Source organism: Natator depressus, chromosome 5 (genome assembly GCF_965152275.1).
Source record: "Natator depressus isolate rNatDep1 chromosome 5, rNatDep2.hap1, whole genome shotgun sequence".
Lineage (NCBI taxonomy): Eukaryota > Metazoa > Chordata > Testudines > Cheloniidae > Natator > Natator depressus.
The window spans coordinates 42333157-42354540 of record NC_134238.1 but is presented as its reverse complement, the minus strand read 5'-3'; the positions used below and the strand labels follow the sequence as shown (position 1 = coordinate 42354540).

General features: G+C 43.7%; 1 protein-coding gene across 1 annotated transcript; it reads left to right on the top strand.

Annotated features, from left to right (window-relative positions):
- The first annotated feature begins 4425 nt into the window (after positions 1–4425).
- CD180 (CD180 molecule) lies at positions 4426–13547 on the top strand. The gene is given in 3 exon segments (XM_074953966.1): positions 4426–4515; positions 10723–10889; positions 11689–13547. Coding segments are annotated over 3 exon segments (1989 nt in total). The 3' UTR covers positions 13421–13547.
- Positions 13548–21384: the final 7837 nt, after the last annotated feature.

Here is a 21384-nt window from a genome sequence, read left to right as displayed (position 1 = left end):
ACCAGGCACAGCTAACAGAACAGACTGTGCTGCACAGAGGCATTTTCTAAAGCGCTCAGCACTGGCCTAACATTGCTCCCATTGAAATAATTTCTTAATTAAGCCAAACTGTCCATCTTGGACTTGTTTTTACAGTGCCCTGCTCCCAGTCCCCCTAGTATGTCTGAAATTCCCTTCCCAGGCAGAGCATCCACCCTCTCTATATTCAAATCCCTCTTCCAAACTCACAAACACTGACTTCACGTCAGCAAAACTACTGAAAGAAAGGCCCTTCTCCTTTGGGTCTCCTAGCATGTTCTATGTTGTCCATTTATTTAAAAGCTGCAAACTCCTCAGGGCAGGGACTGTGTCATCTTCTGTGTCTTGTGAAGCACCAACTGCACAGTCAGCTTTAACACAGAAATAATAACGTAGTGAGAGCACGAGCATGTCAAAAAGAGGAAGGACTGCTTTGCAAGAGGATGTCCCACCCACAACTTGCTCACCTTTGTCACACAATTACCTCTCGTGCTGCAGCTCTCCGCAGTCACCTCTTCACCCTCTTCCCCTTTCCCAGCCTAACAGGTTTTGATCACATTGTTCCCGGTCTGACTGCTAATGAAACACTGTCTACAATTCTCTTGAATGCCAGCTTGGTTTCTTCTTCTTAAGGAACAATAGGAAACATATTCTAGTTCTAATTGAGCATAACCACAGTCAGGTGGAACAGTGAAGTGGTAATTCAAAGCATCTCAGTTCCATTTGCTAAGCCAGGGAACTTGCGTCTCAAATGTACTGTACATGTTTCAACTGAGAGCAGGACAATGTGGGTGTAAAGATTAGATCCAACTTAGATATAAGGTGGGTTTTTTTCAGCTACAGTTATTAGACCAAATCCTGCCCTCACACCCCATGCAACCTCAGTGAAAGAAATGGGCCCAGTTTAACTATGGAGTAAGCAGGCACAATTCCACAGAAAGCAATGGAATTGTAATCCACTTGTGCGAACAAAGTCAGTTGGGGCCCATGGGGTTGCACAGGGTGTAAAGCCAGAAGATCAGGCGATGTTGCAGGGACTAATGCCAGGCAGTTTGGGTTTGTTTGTTTTCATATTTGCATTCTTGCATTTTTTATATGTAATCACAAAATGTTATGAATCTCACGCCCTGCCCTTTTGTTTTCATCTGTGGCTGTGCAGTGAGAAACATGATTAAAAAGGGAAATGCTTTCGCTTTTTAGCAAATTAGCAGGCAACAGCCGAGGACAACTGTGAGCCAACTTGCTGATTCAGCAGAAGTAAAATGTGCAAAATCTCAAATTCAAGATGTAGGCTCTGTCCTTCACTCCTCGGAAGGCGAGGGCTGGGGGCAATAGTAAATTTTCATTTTATTTTAAATGCAGCCACCCTTTCCCTTCTCTCTGTCAATGAATTTCACCCCAGCTTTCCCCCCTCACTAATCTTTATCCCTTCTTCCAAACTGTCCAGGACCCCTGTAGCCCTTTTTCTATTCCACTGAGCGAACCACTTGTAGTGTCCCTCATGGGAGAGAAGAGATTAGACCTGGTTGTACTAAATGCAAAGCAGATTGTTAACTGTAGTTCCTGCTCTGTTGCTCTCTCTGGCTTGCCAGCAGACAGGCTGGGACTGTCTAGTAGCAACACACAGGGTCTGCCTACCGTGAGTAGTCAAGGAAGAAATGGCTGATGACAGTACAGAAGTAACCCTTTTGTTTGGCAATGCCTCCTCAAATTCAGTTCTGCAATACCCAGCAACATTGCGCAATGAAAGTGGAGTACTGTCACACCACTCTTTATAAAACAGCCAAAATTGCTCTCAGATAAAACCTTCTTCTAGATCTCTCAGTGCATTCAGGTCTGATAGATGTTATCTGGCTGGTTAGACTGTAAACTCCTTGGCGGCAACCTGTCTCCTTCTGTACCTTGTACAGGGTGTCTTGTACAGGGCTGAGTATTGTTCTCTCCTAACAAACAAACAGCAGCAATCATTCAAGTAATCTACCAACTCAATCCCATGCATTTTGGATTGGAGATGATTCTTTCCATAGCCACAGTTTTTGAGTTTCTAAAGCCCAGAGGCTGAGATTTTAAATGCTGCGTAGGGGGATTTAGGTGCTCAATTCCCATAAAAATGTACTATGAATTGTGTATCCAAATCTGATAGGCAGCTTTCAAAAATGTCAGCCATAGTGTACGAAGAGGCTCAACATACTGTAAATATATCCTATACCTAATGCAACAGTTCTCCATAAACTCATGGTCTGTTGTCCCTGTTTGCAGATCATGGCTATTCGGTCTACATCAAGTGATGATGGGTAACTACAGCATCAGGTGTGAAGATGAATGTTCCTATAAAAGCCAGCAAGGAGGAAATAAGGAATTTGGAGAAGAATTACAAGGTAATTCAATGTGTAAAGGCTCTCTTAATTGGTCAGAGTGCTGCTGAGTACAAATGTATTGTTTTGCCTAGGGAATCCTGCTTGGCTAGATAGTCACATGGCTACAGTATCATAATTGTAAAAATATATACATCATGGCTGATTTATCCTCATATGGCAGCATGACCTCCACAGCACCCCTTTCTGGCCCACAGCTCTGCCTTCATTGCCCCAGATTCATGCCTGCCTCCCTCTGTCCTTATTTTGGGGGTCAATCGAGAAGCACACATTCTCCCCCATTTGTGATAGTCTCATCTCACAGCACCCTCCATGGCAAGACTCAGCCTTGCAACTACTCTGCCACACTCTCCTCCTTGGGACTTTCATGGTCTGCGATGGTGAGTTGGCCCTCTTGCCAGGTCACTCTAACTAAAGTCTCACCCCTTCTAGGGTACCCAAAGTCCAAATTAAGTGCATATGAATGTAAATTCTTCTGAGCTCAGTCCTTGAGAGACTCTTCACCTCCTCCTGGGCTCTGCAGAGCTTTTTCCCAGGGCTTTCTCCCTAGGTGGCTAGCTCCTGCCATGCCACTGACCTTCAGATCTTCTCCCTGGGAGTCCATTTCTTAGACTGAGTCTCTCCAAGGTGGTTCTGACCTTGTCCCTGGTTTACCCCCAGGCTGTCTGTCTGTAGTGTTGGTCTTCTCCCAAGCCTGCTTCAAGAGTGACCTTTGCCCCTGCTACCCTCTCACCTCAGGGCCAGTCCCAGGATGTAAGCCTCCTTTCCCAGCTCCTCCATGGTTCCTTTCCCAAAGAGAGAGCAGAGACTCCAAAACTACCTCTCTCCTGGGTTGGTTCCTCATCCGCCTTAGGATCTCTCTGGTAAGTTCCACTCCTCCCATCCCGAGCACGCCCTCTCCAGGTGTAAGCAATAGGCCCCCTCAAATGCTCCAGCTGTTCATGAAAACCTTTTCAGCCTCTAACTCCACAGTAAGGCATTTACATAACAATGATCTGAATTTCAAAGGTGCTGTGCACCTGCAGCTCCCCATTGCTTTCGGGGCTGAGTGTGTGGCAGCGCTCAGCACGTCTGTAAATCAGGCCTCTTGTATTGAAGAGCTTAAATAGGGATTTAGAAGCCTAAATTTTAGGCATCCAGGTTTCAATATTTTAGTCCATACTAGAGCAGATTTGAAAATTTGGGGGAGGGGGTTCTTGCAGAAAGTGGGGGGTGGGGGGACGTTGGCAGAAATTCAAATACCAAACAATTTCATCCTTTCATAGCCTTCCGTGACCCTCATAACTGATACAGTGCCATTTATCTGACATGGAAAAGACATGAGATCTCTGGGAAGTTAACATAAAAGAACCCCACTCACATTAAATTATTTATTGGTGAAAAACACAATCCTAAACCTCCTGATTCCTTTTTCTAGGAGACTATTTCTGCTCTGACTCCTACTTTACATTGGTGTAACCCCACTGTCTTCAGTGTAGCTATTCCTGATTTACAGAATGGTCTTGTGCATAGCACACTGGATAGGGACACATAGAAGATCTGGGTTCTAACCCCGACACTGCCTCTGGCCTGTTGGGCGACCACAGACAGTCACTCACCCTCTGTGACTCAGTTTCCCCCCTCTGTAAAATGGGAATAAAGATACTGACCTTTGTAAAATGTTTTGAGCTCTGCTGATGCAAAGTACTGTATAAGAGCTAATTGTTATTATTTATACCCATGTAAACAAGATCAGTATCAGTCATAGGTTTGTCCCTCCATTTTCATTTTCTAGATAAGCTCTGGGCCCACAAAACATCACTTCTCTATCAGTCATTTGAATGACTATATTTAAAACAGGGAACTTCCCCTTTCAAGCTGTGACTATGATTTCACCATGCTAAGCCTGAGAGGTTTATCAAACTTTTTTTTCTTTTTCTGCCTTTACCATTTAGTTAATTTCCAGCAGACTGTTTCAGTTTATGTTGGTTTTGCTTTCATTAAGAGAAGATACCACAAAATCATCTGAGTTTAGAAGCCATCTAATGCCTTAATGGCTTGCCATATATATTGGTTGATTTTGATGGGGCTTTTCTGTGTTAGCTGCGAAGTATCTGAGCCTATAGCTACGATGTGCACTGAGGTGAGTGATAGTTATTTCTTTCTCTTGAGGCAAGGGTGTAGTATACATAGAGAATCAATAATGAATCTTTGGTGATTATTTGCATGCTAACATCTGATCGTTTTGAAGTGCAGGGGGATTTTTTGGGGGGCGGGGGGGTATCCGTAAGCCTTGGACTGGGAAAGTAAGGCAGGCCTTTTCAGACACACTCCATGATACTGCTCAGGCACTAATATGGCCCTTTTATATGGGATCCTTCTGTATCTGCCAGAAACTGACAGTGTTTTATACATTTCATAATGCTTTGGGCATATTGAAATCTCACATGCATGTCTACAGCAAGACATCAGAGCTGAAAAAAGAACAGGTTATAAGGGGTTTCTTTCCTGCCATTTTTGTCCAAGAATTTGTATACACCAGTACAAATGGGCAAGACAGTGATTCTCTTTCATGTAGTGGGTAATTGTAGCTGAATAGATATAAGATTCCACACCAGAGCAATAATATAAGGAAATACCAGGCACTCCTTAGTTCTTTTTGTCTGGTCTGGTTCGTTTTTAATTAAAAGGGCAGGGGAAGGAGGCGGGGAGGAAGAATGAAGGCAAGATGCTTCTCAGGGTTCTTTTGGTTGGGGAGGGAGGGGTGTTAGAGACTCATAGGAATTGCCTTCGTATTTTATGTGCCACAGAGGCCTATAATAGATTCTTTGCTTTATTGAAGTTGTACAACTCCCATAATCCTCCTAATTGTGCAAAACTGTACCATGAGGGAATTTCTTCCTCTGCTCCATCTGGAGACCAGTTTCTGCCCTGAAGCGGGAGGGCTGATCGCTCCTGTAATTTTATTTGAAAGGGCATAATGCAGGCAATCTTCTCAATTACATCAGCAGCTAAACCTTTCTTTTCTTTCTTAAATCTTACTCAGCCATTTTCCCCAATAACAAACTATGGCTGCAAGTTCTACAGGTTAATTATAAAGTGCATAAAAGCAGTGTTTTTCTCTCATCAGTCTGGAATGTACTGGTTTTTCTTAAGTCTGTATTTGACATTTCCCTAAAGTGATCGTCTAGGAACTTCTAAATTAGAACTGTCTCTTGTTATTTAATTCGAGGATAGAGCACATGGCAGCTACTCATTTGCTGTCACTCTATGGTTATTTTATATACTTCTTTATATTTCCTGTTATTCATAACTCCTGTTTGTGGTTCTACTGTCTGTATTTGTATTACTTGCAAAATTCCTACTGAGTAAAGAAAATTTTGAGTGACCTAGGAATAATTGGAGCCTCTACTTGTAAAGAAATGGAATTATTTTGTTACAAGTCAGTTTGCATCAGTAGCTTTCTGTGAGCACGCCCTGTTGGCCACCCACTGGGACTGCTCTGGGGGGAATACAAGCCTTTCTGCACTGGATCTCCTGGGGTGTGTTAAGCTTTTAGTGCCCAGAAAATGTGGCAGAGAGGCCAAGGGAGGAACCAGTGCCGTAGCCTACCAAGGCTCAGGCTATTACCCTTTCTCAGAAATGGGGCTCCTCAGCCCACTTGCCCTAGAGGCCCCCAGGACCAGCACTGACTCCCAAGTTACCCCAGTTACTCAAACACACCACTCTCCCGGAACTCCACCCCGATGGTGCATAGCTTCCGGTCCTCAGCTTACCGCTCTCAGGGGCATGCAGTAGTTGTGCAGTGGTTAACATACAGAGACACACTTTGTTCAGAGTCTGTCACCTCTATGCCCTTTTACACTTATGTAAAGCACAGGAGAGTACAGATCATACAAAACAATAAGCACTCAATGCGTGTCCCTGTCCAGTGGTGCTGGAACTAGGAGTGATGGGGGTGCAGCCACACCCTCTGGCTTGAAGTAGTAAAAACAAACATCAAATATATGGTTTCCATTAGCAGCACCACCACTCTAAAAATTGTTCCAGCACCCCTGTCCCTGCCTCGGTTTCCTCACCACTCCAGGACATTCTTTAGGCTGGGGTCCAAGTCTCTTCAGTTGTCCAGAGTCCCTGGGGCCATATGGGCTCAGGAAAGCAGGCAGGGTCCCCCAGCCCCATGAGGCTGCTATATTGCTGGGTGACCTCTTCCTCCTGAAGACCCTCACCCAACTTCTATGATTTTGTCTCTCCTGCCCCATGTTTCCTTTTCCTGTCTGCCCTCCCCATCTGTGGGTTTCTTCATCTAAACTGCTGCTGGTCACCTGGTCTTTTTTTTTGTTCTACTCCTGGTAACTTTCTACTGTGCCTACCTTCTCTGGTCCCTTCAGACAAAACAGTGAAACTTTTTCCCCCCTAATGATTTCTTTATTAGCTGCTTTATTAGCATAAGCTTGGTGCGGTCAAAGTATCATTGTTAACCATAAGTATTTCCCATTCTCCCAGCCTGGTGTGTATCTGCTATAGGTCTAGTTAGTAATGGTGGATGCATGTTCATATAGGCACAGAAGGATACAGCATTTTTTCATAATATAACTTCACATCATCAATCAGAATTCATAAATGGTCCAGACATAGCCCAAATTCATCACACCTTCCCATTATGTGCTGCAGGCATTTATTTGCAATAAGGACAGGTCTACACTAGGAACTTATATTGGTATAGCTACATCTCTCAGGGCTATGAAAAATCTGCCCCCCTGAGAGACATAGCTATACCAACCTAACTCCCGGTATAGACAGCACTAGGTCGACAGAAGAATTCTTCCATCAGCCTAGCTACTGCTTCTTAGGGAGGTGGATTGCCTGCACCAGTGATGGGTGAACCCCTCCTGTCGGCGTAGGTAGTATTTACACTGAAGTGCTGACGTGGCACAGCTGTGCGGCTGTAGCATTTTAGGTGTAGACGTTCCCTGAAATAATCCAATAATCATTTTGGTTGTACATTGAGGCGCTGCTCTTTTCAACACAAATGATTTAAATAACGCTTCTCCTAGTTAGTAAGCCAGTAACATTAAGAAATCTTGTGGTCTGACTGGCACATTTTGGAACCATTGCTAGTAGGGCGTATTGAGATGTGGTTAAGTAAACAAAAATAGCTCCACCTCAGAGCCTCCTGCCAGGATCTCATAGTGGCTGCTAACCAGTCAAATCGAGATTTCCCAACATAGGGCAAGCTCCTCACCCCTTCTCAGTCTTCTTTGCAAAGAGGCAAAGTGGCATAAAGGAAATCTCAAATTCCAGGATCTGGCTGGGGCAGGATTCCCCCACTGCAGGAACAGGGAAAGAGAGTCCCTCACAAACGCTGGTTTTGTGGGCAGGAAGCAGCATAGCTGGGGGCAAGGAGGACATGTTTAAGTCAGGACTGCAGCAAGCAGTGCTGCATCCCATAAGGCAATGAACGGAGGCTGCTGTAACTTCGACACTCCCTCGGGACTGTATAATTTACGCCAGGAGTCCCAGAGCAGCCCAGGATCAGGAGGGCACCATAGGTGCCGACTTCATGGGTGCTCCAGGGCTGGAGCACCCACCAACAGTCCCCCTATCAGCTCCCCCCCAGGACTTCCCGCCTGCCGGCAGGCCCAGCAAGTCAACACCTCCCTCTCCCTCCCAGCATCTCCCACCCGCCGCGAACAGCTGTTTCCTGATGTGCAGGAGGCTGGGGGAGGGAAGGGGAAGGAGCAAGGATGCGGCGCTTGGGGGAGGGGTGGAGTGGGGGCGGGAAGAGACAGGGCGTGGGGAAGAATCGGGGGTCGAGCACCATCCGGCACTTTGAAAAGTTGGCGCCTGTGGAGGGCACCTTAGGCTCTGTCTACACTACCGCGGTAAGTCGACCTACGCTATGCAACACCAGCTACGTGAATAACGTAGCTGGAGTGGATGTACCTGAGGTTGAGTTACTGCGGGGTCCACACTGTGGGGGGGTCAATGGGAGAAACTCTACCGTCGACTTCCCTTACTTTTCTCGTCGGGGGTAGAGCACAGGGGTTGACTGGAGAGCGATCTGCTGTTGATTTGACGGGTCTTTACTAGACCTGCTAAATCGACCGCCGAAGGATTGATCTCAGAGCGTCGGTCCAGGCTGTAGTGTAAACATAGCCTTAGTTTTTCCTCAGTTAGGAGTTCTGTGCTGCACCTCTTAGAGACTTGTCCACTTGGGCTGGCCCAGATGTTTTGTCACCCATGGCAGAAAATGCTCCCCATGCAGCTACATAAAAGGCACAAGCAAAACACACACACCCCCCCAAAAAACCCAACCACCCAAAAAATGAGGATTTTTGGAACACTGAACATTGGTGCCCCAAGTGACCGCCTGATCACCCAGCCACCCCTGTTGCCCCTAGTTTCCTAATCAAATGTAATGAAAAAAAGTGTTAGTTTAGTTCTCCATTTGGCAAAGTTGTGAAATTCTCAGCACCGCTGCATAGCAATACAATAGTCCATAGTTTATTAGAGGACACCATTAAAATTATTCACATCCCGATAGCTAATGCAAGGTGAAGGCCACACGCTCCTTGCATCACCCATCTATGGGATGATCGAAAACCAGTAATGGTTTATAAATGGAAGTGTGTAGATTATCAGCTACTAATAGACTGATACCTGCTCTTAAATCTGGCTGGCTTCTCTTGGAATCTGGTTGTTACATTAACAATAGTTTCCAATGAACGCATTACTGTCCAATAATAGAAATTCTCTATTAAAGAACAGAATAGGGTTGGTCCAAATATTTTTATATCCAAAATTTTGATGAAAAACCAGGAAAAAATTAAAGTGTTCACAACTTTTTTTTTCTTTTTTGGACCAGCACTTGTACAGATCTGTTCTTCTTTCAAAGCTTAAGTGTGTTTTCTGTAGCGAGTTGAGAGTTATTTTATTTAAGACTTTAGACAATGCCAGTTATATTTAATCTCAGCATTTGAGAATCTGTAGAGTAGGCTGGGAAATCTTCAAAGGATTTCTTCTCTCCTTGGAGCTAATTTCAGCAGTAATTAAGAGTCTTTGAGGAGACAACATAGTCTTTTTCTGAAGGTTCCTTTAAGAAAGAAGGGCTGGTCTTACTTAAAGGAAGGCTTGAAGTCCTCTGGTGAGTGGCTGCCTCTTCCCTGCACTCTCATTCCATTGGTTCTGATGGGCAGACATTCCTTAGGCATTGATTCCACTGCACCTGTGAATGTCAGCCTGTTTGCTTAGGCAGCGATCATGGGTTTGAAGCCTGAAATAAAGACGGACTTTTCATGCACCTGTTTTGCACACAGTGACGCCGATCAGCCTACTGAGGACTGTGCCTGAGCATGCATAACGCCCTTGTGTTTTGATTGATAATATAGTCCCCTGTGAAGTCAGAGGCAGGTCTGGTATATTAATGAATCCCTCTGTTTTAACTTTGGAGGGGTGAATATATTTGCATAAGAGACAGATTATTCCATTTCCAAGACTGAAAAGTCTTTAAAAGAATTTAAAAGTTTCAGTTTCTCAGGTACTAATTTTTGTCCAGTTTCAGCTAAATGTGCTTAGCAGTCCCTTGCTGAGAGTATAAACACAGCTCAGCTCCTTTTTTATTTGAGCAGACATTTTCTGTTATAAAACAGTATTTTAGCACTCTGAGCCAAGCTCTCTTTGCAAGATCTTCATAATTCCCTGGGACTTATTTTACAGCGAGCCTTGTTACAAAACCCACAGATTATTTATTGGGGATTAATAATTTATACTGTCCTACATATTTTAATTGGTTAATGAAATACAGAATGATGTGCACTTAATATTAGCATAAAAGATCCAAGCCTGTGGTTTAAAAACTGCATTCCACGAAGTCCCAGGATTGCATATTTCAGGTTGATATTAAGAGTTCAAAAAACACTCTCATATGTTGCCAGTAGGCTCCTGTTAGGCTTTCCTGCTGCTGATCCCACCTCCATCCTTGCAGAATCCAGCAGTTTGGGTTTTTTTTAATTGAACTCAGTTTCCTCACCATTAGGCATCTGGGTCATAATAGCTCTTTCTCCACTCACTTCACTGCTATCCAGACGTTTAATCTTTAAGGGGGGATTGTTTGTTTTTAAATACAATGCTACATTAGGTTTTTGAATTGTTCTAATTCAAGGTTTTGGAATACAGTGGAGTGTGATCAGGTATTGTAAGTGCTATAAGATATGCTTTGACTGTTATGTTTTTAAATGGTTTATTTCTAAGGCAGCTACTTGGTAGAATGTGCATGTCAGAGCTTCGTGTTTAAATTCACAGTATGCCTATATTGGTGTATTTAATAATAAATATATAATTTCCACAGGTTATAGCCAACAAAAGCTATAGCTGTGAAGATTTAGGACTGAGAGAGATTCCTGAAAGACTCCCAGCCACAACAGAAATCCTTGACTTCAGCTTTAACTTGCTTTCTTCCCTTCACAATTCAACTTTCAGCAAGCTAAAGAATCTGATATATTTAGACTTAACAAGGTACTGGAAATCTTTGTCACTTCCACTGATCACACAACTCATAACTTATTTTGAATCTGCCATTGCTTATATGCCCTTGTTTCAACCTTTTGCAATACCAATAAAGAACTGAAGGCTTCCATAGTATACCATGGCAACCATCTTCACAGCACAACCTTAAGAGACTTGCAGATAACTGTTGCATTGTCTTGCCAATTAAGAATGCCTAGCTATTTGGAAATAGCGTTTGTTTGGGCTCTCTCCTGTTAAGGCCTGGAGTCACTGGACCATTTGCAGGACAATGGGTGAAACCCTCACGTCCTATTATTTATGTTAGCACCAACAAATTTGCTGTAGGAAACATCTCACCTGCTTTTCCATGAAAATATCATTCATGAAATGTGGGGAGAAGGAGATTCTAGCCTTGTAAGAAGTGCCCTTATTATAGGGATAAGATTTTGATTGTGTTGATTAGGGAAGACAATGGGAAACCCTCCCTTACTTAGCATGTCTCTGTGTGACTTTCATGAACAACGTCACAGTCGGGACCTCCACACCCGATCAGCCCTAGACAGTTTTCACTTCCCATTATGTCGTCTTCTTATCTGAGTTTAAAACTTAGTGACTTCTGAATATCAGCTATGTGCCACCAGGAAAGAAAATAATAGCTTTTAACGCAAAGAAGACCATAGTTCATTGGGTTTTCTTTGTACATGAGATTGCATTTCGATTGTTGTTTTTAAATGACCATGTAATAGTGGGAAAATTTCATCAGATTGATTTATTGCTAACGTCATTGGATTATTGTGTTCTTTTCAAGGTGTCAAATTAACTGGGTGTATGAAGGTGCCTTTCAAAGCAACACTCATCTGAACATTATTGTCTTGACTGGAAATCTACTCATGTTTCTGGCTGACACAGCATTTGTTGGCCCACAGTCTCTGAAGCATCTTGTCTTAACTGAGACAGGTCTAACCAGTTTAGCATTTATTCCAATGCAGAATCTGGAAAATTTAGAGACTTTTGACTTGGGCAGCAATCACATCTCCTCACTGCAGCTCCCTCCAAGCTTTCCAACCAGAAACCTCAAATACCTTGATTTTCAAATGAACAACATACAAAGAATAGCAGCAAAAGACATAGATATTCTGCTGCAGACAAAGAATTTAACTCTGATCTTGAAGGGAAATGATATTATGCACATTGAAGCTGGGGCATTCTAGTCCAACTTATTTTACAGCTTGGACTTTGGAGGTTGCATTGACATTTCTGTGGTTTTAGCAGGGATGCAGGATACCAAAACCCATACTCTTTGGTTGGGGTCATTTGAGGATGTAGAAAATGGGCTTCCCATAAACCCTACTATGCTACAGAACCTGTGCAATATCTCAGTGGTGGATATCAATCTGCAAAAGCGGCATTTCCTTCACATGACTGCTGCTACATTTCAGTGTTTGAGCAAACTCCAAAGGCTGGATCTGACTCACACCTATATCAGCATGTTACCTCCTGACATCAGTGGCATGAACATGTTGGAAGAATTAATTCTCAATAGGAACGCCTTTAAGCACATTTGCAACATTAGCTCCACCGCCTTCTCCTCCCTCACCCACCTCCATATCAGAGAAAATGCTGAGAATCTGGACTTAGGCTCTGGCTGCTTAGAAACACTGTCAAAGCTTCAACACCTGGATTTAAGCCAGAGTTACATAGAAAATGGAGACTGCTGCAGCAAGCAGCTAAAAGGCCTGATCGGATTACAACACCTGAATCTGAGCTACAACAAGCAGCTTCAGCTCCAAGATTTGGCCTTTAAGGAAGGTGTGAACCTGGAGCTCCTGGATTTAGCTTTTACACGTCTTCACATCAATGCTTCCCAGGGTCCTTTCCGCAATCTGCATCTCTTGCGTGTCCTGAACCTTTCTTACTCCTATATTGATACCAACATTCAGCACCTTTTACAGGGGCTGCAAAACCTTTTCCTGTTGAACCTTAGGGGGAATAAGTTTCCATCAGGGACCATTCTGAATGACAATCTCTTTCACCAGGTATCCAGTTTAGAGGTGTTAATTTTATCATTCTGTGATCTGACAGCTATACAAAACCAAGCATTTCACACCCTCAAGAAGCTAAAGCAGGTTGACCTGAGCCACAACAAGCTTATTGCATTCAGCACAGATGCATTTTCCAATCTCAAGAGCATCTATCTCAATTTTGCCAATAATAGGATCCATATTATACCACGTGACATGTTAACTAACTTATCTGGCCAGAGTATAATCAATTTAAGTTACAATCCACTGGAATGCATCTGCTCTAATATTGGTTTAATAACTTGGTACAAGCAGAATATGGATAAAATTGAAGACCCTGAAGGGACAGTGTGTTGTGAGCCCAAATCTCTAGCAGGTGCTAAGCTGTCCACTGTAACATTGTCCTGTGGGATCAGTGTTGCAGGAATTGTTTGCGCTGTGCTGGTTTTGATATTGCTTGCTGCTGTTATCGTGGTTTGGATCACACGCTTTTTAAAGAGACATTACCAACAACTCTAAGTGAAGGATGGCTCCACCAGTGTCATTTTTAAAGAAAGGAAGAAAGGACAGTGACTAGACAAATTTTGAAGAAAAGGTCATTTTCCCTACTTGTTGCTTTGTTCCTGGGCAATATTCCTTTTAATATTAGTATTACACGCCCCATTCTCATTTTTAGCAACTGATTAAAGAAAAATTACTATGAAAAAACAAACCAGGGCCAGATCCTGTGAAGAGCTTTAGCCACACAAGTAACATAGTAGGGTCCTGATCTATGACAAGGGCTCCTAGGCTCTCGGGTAATACAAATAATAATAATTAGTCCCATTGAAGTCTGCCACTAGCCCTCAACTATAAGCTTGTTGCCTCAGGCAGCTAAGTGGGCTAAGGGAATGTCACCGAGGAGGAAAGGGGTGAGAAATGAAGTGGGAATACCGGTTCCCCCAAATGAATAGGCTGCTCTGAAGTCAGAATTTAGACACCAGTGCTGTCTGAATGGCTTAGGCAATAGCACGGCTGGTCCTGCACACATGGTTACTCTAAAAGAAAATTAGACTGGCCTCTTTTCTGATCATTGTTCACTGAATCACTGGGTGTAGGTGAAATGCAGGGCTTTATTTTTTGCCCTCAAAAGTGTGTGTGTGTGTGTGTGTGGTGGGGGGATGGGGACGCAAGGGCTTGTGAGGAACCAGGGGCAGCTTGTGGGGGAATCAGGGCAATCTGAGGAACTTTGCAGTCACTGGCCAGAAGGGAACCTCTTATCAGGGAATATCTAGACGCAGTAGTTCATGTCTTCTCTACTAGCCTGTCACCCACATCTCTTCCATATTAACCCCTTCTCCTCCCTTAGCTCCTGTCCACTTCCTTTCCCACCAGTAGCCCCTCACCTTTTCCTCAATAACTCCTGTCACCCCTTTCTACCTCTTGCCCCACCATTTCCCCCCAGTAGTTCTTAGTATCCCCATCGGAGCTCAAACCCCCTGCTGGGGCACTGACCCTGCTGCAGGCAGCTCCTCCTCTCTGCTGGGCCTGGAAAAGCAGGAGGAATCGAGCAGGCAGAGAGGCTGCAGGAACATGAGAGGGGGGCCAGTGTGGGGGTGTGTGTGTCACAGGAGCCGTATGCATTTTGCAGCATTGAACATGCTGTGATGATTTAATGAGAAAATATTGTTTATTTTCTCCATATACTAATTGTGGGGCATTTGTAACAGCGGTCGTGACAATGACAATACCCCTTCACAGCTGGGCTTGTACGGGGGAAATACCTGAGCCAACAATGCAGCTGTGATTTGTGAAATGCAGTAATGATGACTGCCAGGGCCAAGCATTTCCCGGAAGTTGATGGCCAGCTGTTTTCAATTCCTCCAACTGCCAGGAAGTGCCCAAAGCTGGAGGTCCTCACTGTTCAAATGAGTTACTCTCCTCAGAGCAGAGAAGTCCTGTGGATCCTTGTCTGTAATGTCCTTTACTGAGGGGCTAGAGAGGACTCAATCACTCACAGGTTAATTTCTCAGCCCAGCTTCCTACTTCCCGGCTCCTGCTTCCACTCCCCAGGCAAGCAGCACCCTTCCCTCTCCCTCTTAGGGCGGACCAGGGAGAGCTAAGCATGTTCTCTTGTGGCTCACAACCCGCACAACTTCCCTGCTTCTGGCATGTTGCAGGTTCTCCCAATTCAACCTGCCTCCCATCTACTGGTTCATGGACTGAGGGAGGGGCCAGGAACATGCAGCAAAAAGAGATGGGTCATGTCAAAAGGTCAGGACAAGTGAAGAGGGAGGGAGATTCCTGTGTGGGGACCATCTCCACCGAAACCTCACTTTGCCATTCAAGCAGCTAGAAATTCTCCTTTCTCCCCGGGACCACTCCTCAGCTGAATGATCACAGATATCAGTCGCACTTACATAGCACCTTTTGTCAGAGGAACTCAGAGCACTCTGCGAAGTTGGGTTAGTCTCACTTCCCCTTGACAGATGCATGAACAGAGGCAGAGAGGTTAAGTAACTGGCCTCAGGTCACATAATGTGTCAGTGGCAGAGGTGGGGAAAGTACCCAGATACCATCAATCCCAGTTTTTCTTCTCAGTTTTGATTTCAATGCTCTGCAGTGCGCTATTGTAGTGGCATGGGCAGTGGGATGGGATAGTTGCTCAAGTACCCAGGGTCCAGAGCAGGATTGTATTCAGAGCCGCTAGCCTCTCCTGCTTCCTGCACCATTGAGGCTACTCTGCTATTTTTAGTGCACTAGCTTGATCAAAGCTGATGCACATATGTCTACCGAGCTGGAATTTACACCTCCAACTCAAGTGTAGACCTGGCCACAGAAAGAATGACAAACTAGCACACAAGAAAGGAAGACCTTAGGGAATAAAAGATGATATTCAGTCCAGGATCATGAATGTGTGTTTGCAACTCTTGATATATTAAAATACCCTTCAAATATTGCAGGCATTTTACCTATTTTTCCAACGTATTAGTAAATTTGCCACTTTTTTTTTTTTTTTTTTTTTTTACAAATTCTATTGGGTACCTAACTTCAAAATGTGTTTTCTACATTGCAAAAAGATGCATGCTAGGTTAATAAGTAAAAGGATTTTTTGGGGACAGGGGAGGGACATGCATGGTTCCAATATGTGGTATGTAACCTATCATTTAAATCAGCTTCTGTACAGATGACTGGAGGATAGCTAATGTGATGCCAATTTTTTGAAAAAGGTTCCAGAAGTGATCCCAGCAAATACAGATGAGTAAGCCTAACTTCAGTACCAGGCAAATTGGCTGAAACTATAGTAAAGAACAGAATTATCAGACACATATATGAACATGATTTGTTGGGGAAGAGTAAATATGGCTTTTGTAAAGAGAAATCATACCTCACCAATCTATTAGAATTTTTTTAAGGGGTCAACAAACATATGGACAAGGGTGATACAGCGTACCTGGACTTTCAGAAAGCCTTTGACAATGTCCCTTACCAAAGGCTCTTAAGCAAAGTAAGCAGTCATAGGATAAGAGGGAAGTTTCTCTCATGGATTTGTAACTGGTTAAAAGACAGGAAACAAAGGGAAGGAATAAATGGCCAGTTTTCAGAATGGAGAGAGGTAAATAGTGGTGTAGCCTGGGGTCTGTACTGGACCCAGTCCTATTCAACATATTCATAAATGATCTGGAAAAAGGGGTAAAACAGTGAGATGGCAACATTTGCAGACAATACAAAATTACTCAAGATAGTTAAGCCCAAAACTGACTACGAAGAGTTATAAAGGGAGCTCACAAAACTGGGTGACTGGGCAACAAAATGGCAGATGAAATTCAATGTTGATAAATGCAAAGTAATGTACATTAGAAAACAGAATCCCAACTATACATATAAAATGACGGGGTCTAAATGAGCTGTTACCACTCAAGAAAGATCTTGGAGTCATTGTGGATAGTTCTCTGAAAACATCCACTCAATGTGAAGCAGCAGTCAAAAAAGCTAATAGTATGTTAGGAATCATTAGGAAAGGGATAAAAAAGACAGAAGATATCATAATGCCTCCATATAAATCCAGGGGATGGATCACTTGATGATTGCCTGTTCTGTTCATTCTCTCTGAAGCACCTGGTATTGGCCACTGTCGGTAGACAGGATACTGGGCTAGATGGACCATTGGTCTGACCCAGTGTGGCCATTGTTATGTTCAAACACCCTCTGCTCCTGACAGACTTGAACATGAAAGTCTGCGAGGACTCTGGGTCTCCCCTATTTTCTGAACAAATCTTTGGTCCTTGGTTCTCATCTCTTTGATCCATTTTGCCATTTGGACTCCTCTGTTGTCTCAAGTATATGCCTTGTAATTGGTCTATATATTTGGCCTACCTGGTCAGCACCACCCCTTGTTAACAGGGAGTATGAACTACTCTGGCTTCAAAACAAGGCCTGAAAGCCCAATCACATGCTCCACAGAAACAGAACTAAACAGAACGTTAAAATGCCAGACCTGCCCCCAGGGCCTGAAAGCAGAATCCTCACAGGGTTGCAGCTACAGATATTATCATTTAAAAAGACAGAGAATATTTTATCACATGTAATTATATTTCTCTTGATTTAAAAGGGAAGATGGCTGTATTCTTATTCACACGATTATTGCCTTTTGGTGGGGTTGGCTTTTATGGAGCATTGATCTCTGAAAAAATATAGAGAGAGTTTAATTAGTAAATGAATATATAAATACATCATAATATTGAGAAGTCAGACTAAGCCTTGGAAGGATTTATAATTAACTTAAATTGTAAATGGGGAGTGGCTGGACTAACGTTCCACTAAAGCCATATCACCACTTCAGTTTTCTCCGACCTTAGTATCTGAACGTTCATAGAATCATAGAATAATAGAGTTGGAAGGGACCTCTGGAGGCCATCTAGTCCAACCCCCTGCCCAGAGCAGGACCAATCCAACTAAATCATCCCAGCCAGGGCTTTGTCAAGCCTGACCTTAAAAACTTCTAAGGACCTTAAAAACTTCTTAGTCCAGATGCTGGGTGGGCGGAGATCAGTGTTGTTGGCAGCCTTTGTGTCAGCTGTGCTGGTAAATGCCAACAATTTCCCTTTGTGGAAGTGCAGAAAAGGAAACTAAAGGATGTAAGCAAAATGAGATGAGATGCCTAGTACGTTCATGTGCATTCGGATACCCTAATGCTCATGGAGCTGATGGCTATTTCGTAGTGGGACTGGGGTCTGTACTTCTAGTGCATGGCCTTTTCTAGTAAGCTCTGCAAAGTTCAGAAAAGACTTAGCATTACTTAATAGTGTTGAATTAGGGAGTTTCTGCTTTACTTTATCACAGGTTACTAAATCCAAACAGCAATAGTTAGGAGTTTAATATTTATACTTGGCCCAAAGCCTGACAAGTACTAGGTGTGTCTATTAGTCTGCCCTTTGTGGCTAGAATGCAAGTTTTTGCACCAGTGCTTCCATAACAACTCAACCCTGTTGTAAAGAGCCAATCCCCTCTAAAGCTGTGCACTGTTCTCTTTCCACAGAAATGTATATACACTGTATGGAACAAAGGCTCTCAGTTGTGATGAATGGAATGTTGCATTTACTCGATGCATGGGAGCCGAGTTCTTCTTTGAACACTCTACACAGGTCAACTTCAGCTATTATCCCAGAGGCTTTTCCTTGAATGTTCTCCCTATAAAGTCTAAGATAGTTAATGTATTGAAGATCACCCTGGGTTGGAAAGTTTCCACTCAATTCGCGAGACTTACAAGATAGAAGAGAAAACATTGATAATACTTCTCTCCCTTTTGTAGCAGGTACCAAGTTTGGCTCGTGTAAGTCTACAAAATGGAGATTCTTTTAGCTCTTTAAAATGTCTGCACTTCACATACACAGATTGACCTACAACTTCCCTCACATATTATACAGCCCCCAACCTATTTAACTTAGATAAACAATTATCTGCCGGCATCCCTATTTTAAGCAGGAAAGCCATGCTGAAAATTGCACAGTAGGCAAGTTTTGATGTCTGCTGTCCATTCCACAGCTGTGTGTATCACTGCCATGTCTTGGTTATGATAACATAGCATGTCCACACACTAATGTCAATTGTTTTTATACATTACAAGTTGTTGCTGTCAGAGGCAAGCTATCCAATGTAAAAATGTGGTATTGTGACCCAGTGAGCTGACCCTGTCATGCATATGGTATTTGTATAGACAGAAACAGCAGAACAGGCAGCCTCCATCAAAACGATGCTTGCACCCAGAGTGATCTAAGACAGGAAAAACGTCTTGGGGCAAACCATGTCTATGCAAAGCCCCCTTTAAGCAAAGAAACTCATCAACACTGGATTGGGTATTTGCCTGGTCTGCAAATAATTCTTTGCAGTGTGGTTGGAGCCAGGACCTGAGGAAGAGCTCTGTGTAAGATCGAAAGCTTGTCTCTTTACCAACAGAAGTTGGTCCAATAAAAGATATTACCTCACCCCCGCCCCTTATTTGAAAAATAATTGCTCAATTGACCGGACAAACATTGGTCAATAATGTCAACAATGGTCAAATATTGTACAGCACTGGTTTATTAGAACAGTAAGAGTAAGACTTTATGGTTGCCAGTAGGCTTAGCCTGAGATAGATACTTGTGGCTAATTACAACAAACATTTAACTGAGTAATTTAAACTCACAATAATGGAAACACAATGAAATGAAGTGCTAGAAAAATGAAAGAAGCATGATGCAACCAAAAAGGGAGGCCGCCAGCTACAGCAGGGCATTCTTGCTGGAATATTGAACAATATTTGACCGTGGCCAAACAATAGGTGGTCAATTTACATGATTTGACTGACTTGTCAAGCCTACATCAGCATATCTTTGAGAACAGTGCAAAGCGAGCTACATAAAACCCAGAAACTGCTGAACTTTCACTAGCTGATTCAAGGCACATCTTCCAAAACAGAATTGGTTCAATATAGTAAGCTCTGCAATTATTTATTTGTATTACCATAGTGCCTAGGAGCCCCAGTCATGGACCACTATGTTAGGGGCTGTATAAACACAGAACACAGTGATGGTCCCTGCCCCAAAGACCTTACAATCCAAGTCTAAGACAAGAGTTAATGGTTATGAATAGGGGAGTACAAGGAAGACGACGACAATACTGGCCAGCACGACAGGCAGCGGTCTTAGCATATCAGCCGCCTAACCGTTGTCACATTTTTTGAAGTCATCACAGCAAAGGAGAATTTTAAGGAGGGATTTGAAGGAGGACAATGAGAAAACATTGTGGATGTTTATGGGGGCGCAGCAGGAGAAAACATGAAGGTGCCTGCTTGAAAATGTAAGTGGAAAGAAACATGCATCTCGAATAATTTATTCTCTACAACAGCTTGCTACAAAAGCGATCCACAAACAGTGGAGTCAAAAGTGAACAGAGCAGCATTACAGCATGTGAAAGCATTGTGCCAAGGTTTCCGAAACATTTCTGCTGACATACCTCATTTGTCGAACTGCAGCTCGGCAAGTATCAACTACTCACCCTGCCTGGGACCCAAAACTGTAGCATCAGCACTCTTATTCCAGCATGCATCACCGTGCCTTCTGCAACACTGCCTCACCTTGAAAGAGGAACTTTAGACTCAAACCTTGCTCAGCTCCCAGAGACAAAATCTCCAATGTGAACCCCTTTGTAGCTATAGAAACCTGACCCAGTGTCCTAGGGCCATGAGCAGAGCTAAATTTCAACCACTTACAAGTCAACTAAGAAACAAAAAGTCAACAAAGAAGGTAAAAAACTGAAAATGAGCAAAAATAATTTAACAAGAATTAAGTGTACCAGGATGCTTAGAGGGCCAGGTGACCTAGTGGATGGTGTGCCTAACTTCCAGTCCCTTGTTTCCCTGGGTCAAGGTGCCTCAGTCTTTCAGGCAGTGGGGGGGGGGTAGAGGGACCTAGGATCTCCCACTCCACCGGGTCCCAGCCCAGGGCCTTGTGAGAGTCAACACAAGGGGGGCTGAACAGGGGGCACTGCAAGCAGGGGGAGAGAACGTGCTCCCTGGGGGCTGCCTTGGCTTCTTCCTTTCAGGCAGCTAGCTCCTGCCTCTTCACCAGTCAACCCTGAACTGGCCCAGGCTCTCTCTTCTCCCCACTCTAGGCCTGGGGTTGGCTGCAGGTATAACGAGGTGGGGCTAGCTAGGCCCACAGGCGCTCCTTAACCCCTGCTGAGCTGGCAAGCAATTTCTCCACTTTACCACATGAACATATTTGCTCTCTCTGGGAGATCTGTGCTTCTCCAAGTACAATACAATACACGTCTCCGCCACGTTACCATCTCACTTCTTTTTATTTTTATCCCACCTTGGTCTGCTGTCATTTTTGTTTTCTCTTTTATTTAATTTAGAATGTGAACTCTCTCTGAGCAGGGCCTTTGCCTTTTTATTTGCCTGTCAAGCACCATTCACACCTAGAAGTTACACAAATAATAAAGGTGAACGGCATATGTTGCTC